The 12,380-nt window shown below is 43.9% G+C and overlaps 2 protein-coding genes across 2 annotated transcripts; both read right to left on the bottom strand.

Moving 5' to 3' along the window:
* Window positions 1-446: 446 nt before the first annotated feature.
* Window positions 447-3,697, bottom strand: LOC310935218 (microfibril-associated glycoprotein 4-like; the record flags this gene model as incomplete). The annotated part of the gene is made up of 5 exons (XM_083899071.1): window positions 447-688; window positions 1,446-1,631; window positions 1,756-1,852; window positions 2,166-2,345; window positions 3,650-3,697. 5 exons carry the CDS (start codon window positions 3,695-3,697, stop codon window positions 447-449), a joined length of 753 nt encoding a protein of 250 aa, XP_083755197.1.
* Window positions 3,698-4,647: 950 nt separating this feature from the next.
* Window positions 4,648-11,684, bottom strand: LOC310935219 (3-oxo-5-alpha-steroid 4-dehydrogenase 2-like; the record flags this gene model as incomplete). The annotated part of the gene is made up of 5 exons (XM_083899072.1): window positions 4,648-4,714; window positions 7,408-7,558; window positions 7,852-7,953; window positions 8,045-8,208; window positions 11,404-11,684. The coding sequence occupies 5 exons, from the start codon at window positions 11,682-11,684 to the stop codon at window positions 4,648-4,650; spliced, it is 765 nt and encodes a 254-aa protein (XP_083755198.1).
* Window positions 11,685-12,380: the final 696 nt, after the last annotated feature.

The following is a 12,380-nucleotide window of genomic DNA, read 5'->3' on the forward strand; positions in this document are numbered from 1 at the left end:
TATATGATTATAATAATAATATATGATAATAATATATATGATTATAATAATAATAATATCTATGACTATAATAATATTATCTATGATTATTATAATAATATATATGATTATTAGAATAATCATATATGATTATTAGAATAATCATATAAGATTATTATATAATAATAATATCTATGTTAATAATATCTATGTTAATAATCATAATATCTATGATAATTGATATGATAAATAATAATAATACTATATATGATAATAATAATACTATATATGATTATAATAATAATATTTATGATTACAATTATAATAATATCATCTATGATTATAATACTAAGAGGTGGCACTTAGTATTAAGGAAAAATAAATAATCAACAAACTCATATTGGTCAAACTACAAAAGACGACTGTGTGACTGATTATTGGCCAGGCAGAGCATGTGACCTCTGACATCACGGTTTGGGTCGGATCTTCATTGTGATCGACTTCATAGAATAATTATATCCTTTCCAAGTCGACCAGTTGATTCCGATCCCGTGCTCTGTGTTGCCACAAACTCTGTTAGGACTAGCCCTGTGACATCTGTTGTACCACCATCCTCCGAGGTATCTCTTAGCACAGTTGTATTCATCCTTGTCCTGGTCTTTGTCAAATGTAGAAAACTTCATACCATCATGGTAAGTCAATGAATCTCCTGAATAAAAATGAAAGTGTAAAAGAATTACTTCATACTGCAGAAGCTGTCACACTTATACTGCCCCCTGGTGCTTTTCATGAGTATGAAAAGAGCCAGAGCAGACATTATTCCAGTCCTGAGATATCTCAACTAGGGCTGCACCATTCTGGAAGAACTGTCAATCACATGTTTGTTGTTGCTTAGAATTGAGATCACCATTCTCTGGCTCAATGTTTTCACTAATCAAAATAGTTTATTGCACTGATGAACAAAAGATTAGAAAGTGTGACGGTAAAATAGGATGGTTCATTTGAGATGCAGCTCATGAAATCAAATGTAGAAGAATCTTTATCATTTACATCATGATTATGATCATGAATTAGTTTAGCAGTTTTTTTTTTTTTTTTTTTTTAATATCAACATTTTCAATTCTCTGATAAACTTGCGTTCACTCGACTCCAAAAAACACTGAAAGATTGAAAGAAACAAATCAACCAGGTGGATCTTTGGTGATCTGCTGAAACAATGGACTGTTTGCTTTTCCTCCACTGTTTTGGTATACCGGGCAACAACAGCTGTCCGTCATCTTTGCCAGTTTCTTGACATATTACCTGCTGTACATGCCGCTGGTTATATACTGTACCACTGTATATACTGTATATATGTACTGTACCAAAATGGTGTTGTTTTGAAGCCAATTGTCAGAGCTGGCATCAAATCAATATTTGGATCAATCAACACCTTTCTGTCTAGATATACAAGGACTAAGACTCACCACCACCAACTCCACATCTTCCATTTCTGAAGCCACCGACGATCAGCCTGTAGCCGTCATGCACCGAACACACAGAGAAGGTGGAATAATAGACACAGGCCTTGTTGCCATCCAAGTCCTCCATGTCAATCTTCAATTCATAGCTCTTCTTCTTGTTGTGAGTAAGGACATGGATGTTCTTCAGTCCTGGAGGACAAGGTTGATCAGCAGGGACAGTCAAAGACAGACAGATTGACTCAGGTCATTTGATGAGAGCTGTGATCAAACTCAACAATTAGTGTAGCAATAATGCTAAAGTCTCAACTCTTACCCAGCCAGTATGATCCTGATGTTTGTCCAAATCCAGATACATACTCGTCCCATCCACGATAAAAGTCCACAGAGCCGTCTTGTCTTCTCTGAATCACCTGCAGTAGATTTGTGTGTTAGGTGGAATTTCTCCAATCTAATCCATCACCAGCTGTAGCTCGATCAATAATAATGTTTTGGTGATAGATGATGATGACGACACTGATATAAGGTCGTAAAACTGAGATCATCACAGTTCCTTCTGACCCACATGTCCATCTATCTACCTACCAACCAACCAACCACATTTAGACAAAGTCTTCCATGAACTTGTGGTAGAGAAGCAATGACGTTAGACGAGCAGCACTTCAGTGATTCATAGAATAACAATGTACAAATGATGATGGAACATATACGTACAGTCCATCTCACACTGTCCTCATGAGAGCCCATGTCACAGTAGACCTGGACAGGCTTCGTTGGTCCTCCTGGGTAGATTGTGTGCACACCATTGTTTAGAGAACCTCCATCGTACACATCAGTGCAGTCGCCTGGACGACTCACCGGTGCACAGACGGCTGCTGAGATCAGAGCGAATAAAAGAATAAAAGCCTGAAATCAAAAGACGAAAGTGTCATCAGAACATTAAAGTCAGAGACGATTCACAAACACACAGCACAGAGAAAACATGTGCTTCAAATACAAAAATGTCAAAGATAAAAACACATGTGAAGGAACCTCTATGCAACAAGTCAGACCACCTAAACATGGAGCAATCACACACTACTGTTCTGAAGTTTAGACTCAACTATACAATTGTTTGTGTTTTCTGTTAAAAGTCAGACTTATATTCATCAAAAGAGTTGAAAAATTAATAGAAAATATAGTCAAGACATTGACAAGATTAGAAATAGACGTGTAGATTGGATATTTAAAGAAATACAGAACAAATGCAGTGTTTTGACTGAGAAAACAAACTCACCATTATTCCTCTGAAGTGGTGATTTCTGGGTAATGGTCAGGATGATCTCTGAAAACAAAGAGATTTAAAGACTTAGGGCCTGATTTACTAAGATTCCAAATAGCGAGCGCTAAATTGCTTGCGCGAGCAGAAAGACTGCGCCCGCTACAGGATTACGTTTTGCGGGTGAACTACTAAGATTGCGGCCGCAATTGACTACAGGCGCAGAAGTGGTTAAGATCGCCCTATTTAAATGAGGATTTTGCACTAGTCAAGAGTTGTCCACATGGAGAAAGAGCAGACTCAACGGAAGTGCTGAATTAAATTTGAAGCCACTCAACAGAAAGTGACGTTCTGCGATGAGCAGATAACTGGGATCGAGGCATATATGACATATTATTCCCCGGGTTCATAGGACCTTTTTATATTATTATTATTATTATTATTATTATAATCCTGCGTCGGTATTTTGGACAGCTCCGTCATTACCTGACGTATCAAACAAAGAAAACTATGGACTATGGATGTTGCCGTAAAAAAAAAAAAGAAGGTGCTGCGCTCTCCTCCTGACTCACCTGCAGCTCACTGACAGCTGCCAGGGAGCGAGTTCTGCTGTTTCTATGGATCTAATGGATGAGTGACTGTCTTGTCAATAAGTAAATAAATAAATAAAGCGGATCATCACAACGGCTTTTTAGTCCCAGTCCGTCCCTGGTTTCATCTGTGTTCATTCAGTCAGGCTGAGTTTCCATTACGCGTGCCAACAGCCTTTGATCTGACGTCAGAGGCGACGGGACAATCGATATAGATGATATATCTATAGCTGATTCAGATAGTTACATTAAATAGTGATTGTTGTGATTATTTATTGCATTTAAATGTGTCTGGAACTGGAAGGGTTAGAGTTAAGGTAACCTGCCTGTGAGGTTTTGGTGACGTGTGCGCACTGTGCCACCTGCGCTTCGCCTGGGGGCGTGGCCTGAGGAGGACGGTTGATGATCATCAAAGTACAGACAGAAAATACCTCATTCAGATACGTTGTTGTTGTTTTTTCACTCGATCAGTTCTGGAGAATTCAAATGATATTTCTATTTTATTTGAATGTTTCTTTCACAGAGACGATACATACAACATTAGCACAGAAAATGGTTCAATGTGATGCAGATAAGATGTGAAGCTTCAGCTAATGTGCGGTCTTTGTCCCTGGTCAGGCTTTAGATTAGAATCAAATATTGGGAATAGAATAAATGCAGTGATACAAAGGCAGTGGATAATACAAATACACACATTTCACTTGAATGGATGGAGCATACTTAAAAAGTACAGGTACTCCAAAAAACTACTTAGGCCTGAAAGGGTTAGAAAGTACAAGTACTCAAAAAACTACTATGGCCTTACAGGGTTATAAAACTACTCAGGCCTAAAAGGGGTAGGATGTACAAGTACAAGTACTCAGAAAAATTACTTAGGCCTTAAAGGTTTAGAAAGTACAAGTACTCATGTACTGTCCATAAATGCTCAAATCAAAACATTCATGTCATCATGTATATTCGTAGGCCGTCAACATACTGAAGTACAACTGAAGTACACACTGAAGTACGACTGGAGTACATACTCGCAGCGTACACGAGTACGATCTCTTCAGTTAGTACAGCAGCTACTTCCTTGTTCTACTGTTTGAATGGCGGGAGACGCCAAGTACTTAAGCCTCATTACCGCCACCTACAGACTGTTGATAAATGAACATATAAAATACTTAAATACATATATATTGTTATTATTTTCACATTTTAAATATTTAACTTCATGTATTAATTTAACAGTGTAATTATTGACTGAACTCTGAGAGGGTTTGTTCAGTTCCACTTTATTCACAGACACTGAGGTTTTTGTGTTACAAGCTGCTGTGACAACATGAGCTGTGGTGACATTTAGGCCCCTCCCACCTCAGGGTCACAGTATGAAGGGGATCAGAGCTTTCCTGCAGCGAGGATAGTCTTCAAACCTCTGCTGGTAGTCTCTGTGGAGAAGACAGGAAGTAGATCCTCAGGTGAGCCTCTGGGACAGAGCATGACTCAGCAGTTAGTGACGCACAGAGCGTGACTCAGCAGTTAGTGATGCACAGAGCGTGACTCAGCAGTTAGTGACGCACAGAGCGTGACTCAGCAGTTAGTGACGCACAGAGCGTGACTCAGCAGTTAGTGACGCACAGAGCGTGACTCAGCAGTTAGTGACGCACAGAGCGTGACTCAGCAGTTAGTGACGCACAGAGCGTGACTCAGCAGTTAGTGAAGCACAGAGCGTGACTCAGCAGTTAGTGAAGCACAGAGCGTGACTCAGCAGTTAGTGACGCACAGAGCGTGACTCAGCAGTTAGTGACGCACAGAGCGTGACTCAGCAGTTAGTGAAGCACAGAGCGTGACTCAGCAGTTAGTGACGCACAGAATGTGACTCAGCAGTTAGTCACACACAGTGCGTGACTCAGCAGTTAGTGAAGCACAGAGTGTGACTCAGCAGTTAGTGAAGCACAGAATGTGACTCAGCAGTGAGTGAAGCACAGAGCGTGACTCAGCAGTTAGTCACACACAGTGCGTGACTCAGCAGTTAGTCACACACAGTGCGTGACTCAGCAGTTAGTGAAGCACAGAGCGTGACTCAGCAGTTAGTGAAGCACAGAGCGTGACTCAGCAGTTAGTGACGCACAGAATGTGACTCAGCAGTTAGTCACACACAGTGCGTGACTCAGCAGTTAGTGAAGCACAGAGTGTGACTCAGCAGTTAGTGAAGCACAGAATGTGACTCAGCAGTTAGTCACACACAGTGCGTGACTCAGCAGTTAGTGAAGCACAGAGCGTGACTCAGCAGTTAGTCACACACAGTGCGTGACTCAGCAGTTAGTCACGCACAGAGCATGACTCAGCAGTTAGTGAAGCACAGAGCGTGACTCAGCAGTTAGTGAAGCACAGAATGTGACTCAGCAGTTAGTGACGCACAGAGCGTGACTCAGCAGTTAGTGACGCACAGAGCGTGACTCAGCAGTTAGTGAAGCACAGAGCGTGACTCAGCAGTTAGTGAAGCACAGAATGTGACTCAGCAGTTAGTGACGCACAGAGCGTGACACAGAGCATGACTCAGCAGTTAGTGACGCACAGAGCGTGACTCAGCAGTTAGTGATGCACAGAGCGTGACTCAGCAGTTAGTGACGCACAGAGCGTGACTCAGCAGTTAGTGACGCACAGAGCGTGACTCAGCAGTTAGTGACGCACAGAGCGTGACTCAGCAGTTAGTGACGCACAGAGCGTGACTCAGCAGTTAGTGACGCACAGAGCGTGACGCAGTTAGTGACGCACAGAGCGTGACACAGAGCGTGACTCAGCAGTTAGTGACGCACAGAGCGTGACTCAGCAGTTAGTGACGCACAGAGCGTGACTCAGCAGTTAGTGAAGCACAGAGCGTGACTCAGCAGTTAGTGACGCACAGAGCGTGACTCAGCAGTTAGTGACGCACAGAGCGTGACTCAGCAGTTAGTGACGCACAGAGCGTGACTCAGCAGTTAGTGAAGCACAGAGCGTGACTCAGCAGTTAGTGACGCACAGAATGTGACTCAGCAGTTAGTCACACACAGTGCGTGACTCAGCAGTTAGTGAAGCACAGAGTGTGACTCAGCAGTTAGTGAAGCACAGAGTGTGACTCAGCAGTTAGTGAAGCACAGAGCGTGACTCAGCAGTTAGTCACACACAGTGCGTGACTCAGCAGTTAGTGAAGCACAGAGCGTGACTCAGCAGTTAGTGAAGCACAGAGCGTGACTCAGCAGTTAGTGACGCACAGAATGTGACTCAGCAGTTAGTCACACACAGTGCGTGACTCAGCAGTTAGTGAAGCACAGAGTGTGACTCAGCAGTTAGTGAAGCACAGAATGTGACTCAGCAGTTAGTCACACACAGTGCGTGACTCAGCAGTTAGTGAAGCACAGAGCGTGACTCAGCAGTTAGTCACACACAGTGCGTGACTCAGCAGTTAGTCACGCACAGAGCATGACTCAGCAGTTAGTGAAGCACAGAGCGTGACTCAGCAGTTAGTGAAGCACAGAATGTGACTCAGCAGTTAGTGACGCACAGAGCGTGACACAGAGCGTGACTCAGCAGTTAGTGACGCACAGAGCGTGACTCAGCAGTTAGTCACGCACAGAGCATGACTCAGCAGTTAGTGAAGCACAGAATGTGACTCAGCAGTTAGTCACACAGTGCGTGACTCAGCAGTTAGTGAAGCACAGAGCGTGACACAGAGCGTGACTCAGCAGTTAGTGACGCACAGAGCGTGACACAGAGCGTGACTCAGCAGTTAGTGACGCACAGAGCGTGACTCAGCAGTTAGTGACGCACAGAGCGTGACACAGAGCGTGACTCAGCAGTTAGTGACGCACAGAGCGTGACTCAGCAGTTAGTCACGCACAGAGCATGACTCAGCAGTTAGTGAAGCACAGAGCGTGACTCAGCAGTTAGTGAAGCACAGAGTGTGACTCAGCAGTTAGTCACACACAGTGCGTGACTCAGCAGTTAGTGAAGCACAGAGTGTGACTCAGCAGTTAGTGACGCACAGAGCGTGACTCAGCAGTTAGTGAAGCACAGAGTGTGACTCAGCAGTTAGTGAAGCACAGAGTGTGACTCAGCAGTTAGTGACGCACAGAGCGTGGCTCAGCAGTTAGTCGCGCACCTGTGGTGGTGGAGCGCTCTGGGCCCGATGGAGCAGACGGTGAAGAAGGCGAAGGCGAAGGCGGGGAAGGTCCACGCCGCTACAGCGTAACCACACCACTCCACGATCTCCCCGAAGAAGTTTGCACCGGACACAAACTCAAACATCCCACCTATAACAGGAAACAGGAAGTCCAGGACCAGTTTGACCCTGTTCACTCTGTGGGACACTGTTCAAATGGTGTGAATCTGTATCAGGTGTAAATGGTGACCTGGTGTGAATGAGGATCAGGTGTTAATGAGGATGTGGTGTGAATGGTGATCTGGTATGAATCTGGATCTGGTGTGAATGAGGATGTGGTGGGAATCTGGATCAGGTATGAATCAGGAACTGGTGTGAATGGGGATCTGGTGTTAATCAGGTGTGAATGAGGATCTAGTGTGAATGGTGATGTGGTCTCAGTACCGTAGGGGATCCTGTAGACCACCTCTCCAGGTTTCCTCAGGTTGCGCAGGATGTGGTCGCTGTGGACGTTGATGCTCAGACCGAGGACAAACAGAAGGAGACCTGAAGGTAAAGAGGACAGGACAGACAGGACATGTCTTCAAGTGTGGACAGCTGTGCTGGGGTCAAAGGTGAAGTGAGTCATGTGACTGACCTCCAGTCTGCCTCACTCTGCTGCTCCAGCTGTGATGGAAGTGTGTGCAGTGAAGCAGGTGATGACTCTGCAAGAAACCGTTGACTGAGCAGAAGATGGTCGCCTGGACAACCGTCTTCAGGGGGAGGGGCCTCCCTCTGGTCAGGGGGGCGTAGATACAACTCCTGACAGACACATGGACACTGAGGTCAGGAGCTTCACTGAGGTCAGGAGGTCACTTAGGTCAGTGAGGTCAGGTGGTCACTGAGGTCAGTGAGGTCACTGAGGTCAGGAGGTCACTGAGGTCAGGAGGTCACTGAGGTCAGTGAGTTCACTGAGGTCAGTGAGGTCACTGAGGTCAGGAGGTCACTGAGGTCACTGAGGTCACTGAGTTCACTGAGGTCAGTGAGGTCACTGAGGTCAGGAGGTCACTGAGGTCACTGAGGTCACGAGGTCACTGAGGTCAGGAGTTCACTGAGGTCAGGAGGTCACCATCACTCTCCACAGTCACACACCCTGTCACTGTGTGTTCATGGTCACATGATGTCAGTTAAAGTTTCATCATGTGCTGACATGAATGTTAGGAATGTTTGTCGACAACAAAAGACTCTCCTATACAGGAAAAACCACTCTCACACACACTCACACACACACACACACACACACACACACACACACACACACACACACACACACACACACACACACACACACACACACACACACACACACACACCAAAGTCCATAGAGAAAATCAGTGATTTTAACATCACAGCACACACAGGAGTTGTTGAAGTTCGGTAAAGTTGTAAAGATATTCACAGATTCTGACTTTCGGCTTCAATAGCTTGTAAACGAAATGTTCTATAAACACAAGCGTAGTCTCTTCTCAATCAGAATTGTGTACTCAACGAGCTACAGTAACATTTTCATCCAGCAGACCTAAATTCCGGGCTGGAAGATTATTCTCTATGCGCAGTGACAGCGAGACGGGTGTGAGGCGAGTGCCCAGGGACTGTCTACAAATTGCAACACAAGAGCAAGATGCTGCAAACAAAAATCAATAACTCCACTGTTATACAGTACAGAGACTCCAAAATGAGTACACACACCAAGGGTCTCCTCATGGTCATACTACAACAGCTGTTTTGTCAAAATGTGCCTTTTTTGAATATTGGAGATTTTTTTATTGGTATAAATCAGTAATATCTAACAATATTAATCAATAACGCCACTGTTATACATTACAGAGACTCCAAAATCACTACACACACCAAGGGTCTCCTCATGGTCATACTACAACAGCTGTTTTGTCAAAATGTGCCTTTTTTGAATATTGGAGATTTTTTTATTGGTATAAATCAGTAATATCTAACAATATTAATCAATAACGCCACTGTTATACATTACAGAGACTCCAAAATCACTACACACACCAAGGGTCTCCTCATGGTCATACTACAACAGCTGTTTTGTCAAAATGTGCCTTTTTTGAATATTGGAGATTTTTTTATTGGTATAAATCAGTAATATCTAACAATATTAATCAATAACGCCACTGTTATACAGTACAGAGACTCCAAAATCACTACACACACCAAGGGTCTCCTCATGGTCATACTACAACAGCTGTTTTGTCAAAATGTGCCTTTTTTGAATATTGGTGATTTTTTATTGGTATAAATCAGTAATATCTACCAATAATAATCAATAACTCCACTGTTATACAGACTCCAAAATCACTACACACATCTATGACCTCCCTATCAACATACTACACCTGCTAATTATGGAAATGATGACTTGGCCTATTTACAATATATATTTTATTGGGGGAAAAAATCAATAGGTTAACTCCTCTTAATCGTAGTGTTTTAAAAATCAGCACAGACAAAATATGTCATCACCATGGTCTCACTACACCTCTATAAACAACTATAAACAATTTTGTTTAAAATTTGGCCTGTGGTCTGGGCAGCATGCATGGGTGCTGCTTAAATCATACAGTGAAGAGATGGCAGAGGTTGTGCCCCAAACTATTACAGCCTTTTGGACTTGCATTCCCATGCATAAAAAAAATCATGAAATGCATTGCCAAAACCATCTATAAAAGTGTTTTTGTCTCTATCCAAGTTCAGTGTGGTTGTTGGTGTAATATACTGTAAGTACATATAATGTAGTTGCACTCATGGGTCATTTTGTATCTATAAGCACAGAACTATATTTGTATATGCATTTAACTTAGTACAGTCATAAACTGTTAATTACAAAGCTGGTTAAGCTGACTGTCAACCCTGTAATGATAACATGTTGCCACTCAACTGGTAATTTGTAATGTTCCTCTTTTAACAACCTGAATATTGACCACCCCATCCCTAAAAAGCCATTTACAGTTTTTTGATGTGATATGATGACTGCTCGTTCAATGTAATTTGGTTATATTAGTTCATACATAAAAATTCACCTAAATTGTTTAGAATTAATTTTGTCCAAAATAAGAGGTGTAGTGTGACCATGGGAAGGTCATCATTGACTGAGGTGAGTTTGATGACTACAATGTACAGTGGCAAAGTGATTGAAAATTATTTCACAGAAAAATTCAGCAAAATTGTTTAAAAACAATGTTGTCCAAAATAAGAGGTGTAGTGAGACAAGTCATCATTTCCATAATTAGCAGGTGTAGTATGTTGATAGGGAGGCCAAAGATGTGTGTAGTGATTTTGGAGTCTGTATAACAGTGGAGTTATTGATTATTATTGGTAGATATTACTGATTTATACCAATAAAAAATCACCAATATTCAAAAAAGGCACATTTTGACAAAACAGCTCTTGGAGTATGACCATGAGGAGACCCTTGGTGTGTGTAGTGATTTTGGAGTCTCTGTACTGTATAACAGTGGAGTTATTGGTTTTTGTTTGCAGCATCTTGCTCTTGTGTTGCAATTTGTAGACGGTCCCTGGGCACTCGCCTCACACTCGCCTCACACTCGTCTCGCTGTGCATAGAGAATAATGTTATTCTTCCAGCCCGGAATTCAGGTCTGTTGGATGAAAATGTTACTGTAGCTCATTGAGAACAATTCTGATTGAGAAGAGACTACGCTTGTGTTTATAGAACGTTTCGTTTACAAGCTATTGAAGCCGAAAGTCCGAATCTGTGAATATCTTTCCAACTTTACCGAAGTAGTTGTTGATTGTTACAATGTCTGATTTTAGTGAATTCAGCTTTTAAAATATTTACTATAGACTTAACTCAGTGACACAAAGTGACCACACGAGGCAGCAGAGGACCAGCAGCTCCTGTGTCCCTGTGAGCTAAAATCACTGGTTTTCTCTATGGACTTTGGTGTGGGAGAGTGAGTGGTTTACAGACTCTGACCTGTAGAAATAATGAAGCATGAAGGTGCAGAGCAGCAGCGTCCTCCCGGTCCCGGGCCCGGTCTGATCCAGATCCTCCTCCTCCTGCAGGAGCAGCAGCGGCAGCAGCAGAGACGGAACCTCCTGCAGGAACCAGCCCAGTTTGGCTGAACAGCAGCGAACACCTTCACACGTGTAACGACCGTACGCCGTGTGTTCACGCCGCTGATGACACAGGTAGGCCACGCCCCCAACCACCAGAGACCAGCTGAGGTAAAAGACGGGAGACTCTTGACACGACATCATCCATCTGAGAGAGGAGGAGAGAAGGAGGAGAGAAGGAGAGAGGAGGAGAGAGGGAGGAGAGAGAGGAGGAGAGGAGGAGGAGAGAGAGGTGGAGAGAGAAGGAGAGAGGAGGAGAGAGGGAGGAGAGAGAGGAGGAGAGAGGGAGGTGGAGAGAGAAGGAGAGAGGAGGAGAGAGGGAGGAGAGAGAGGAGGAGAGAGGGAGGAGAGAGAGGAGGAGAGAGGGAGGAGAGAGAGAAGGAGAGAGGAGGAGAGAGGGAGGAGAGAGAGGAGGAGAGAGGGAGGAGAGAGAGGAGGAGAGAGGGAGGAGAGAGAGGAGGAGAGAGAGAGGTGGAGAGAGAAGGAGAGAGGAGGAGAGAGGGAGGAGAGAGAGAAGGAGAGAGGAGGAGAGAGGGAGGAGAGAGAGGAGGAGAGAGGGAGGAGAGAGAGGAGGAGAGAGAGAGGTGGATGGAGAGAGAAGGAGAGAGGAGGAGAGAGGGAGGAGAGAGAGGAGGAGAGAGGGAGGTGGAGAGAGAAGGAGAGAGGAGGAGAGAGGGAGGAGAGAGAGGAGGAGAGAGGGAGGAGAGAGAGGAGGAGAGAGGGAGGAGAGAGAGGAGGAGAGAGAGAGGTGGAGAGAGGAGGAGAGAGGGAGGAGAGAAAGTTGACTGTTTATCTATATTTTCTAGTGGTGTAAAGGATCATCATTGATCCGTGATC

The sequence above is a fragment of the Microchirus variegatus genome (genome assembly GCF_963457635.1).
Source record: "Microchirus variegatus genome assembly, chromosome: 12".
NCBI lineage: Eukaryota > Metazoa > Chordata > Actinopteri > Pleuronectiformes > Soleidae > Microchirus > Microchirus variegatus.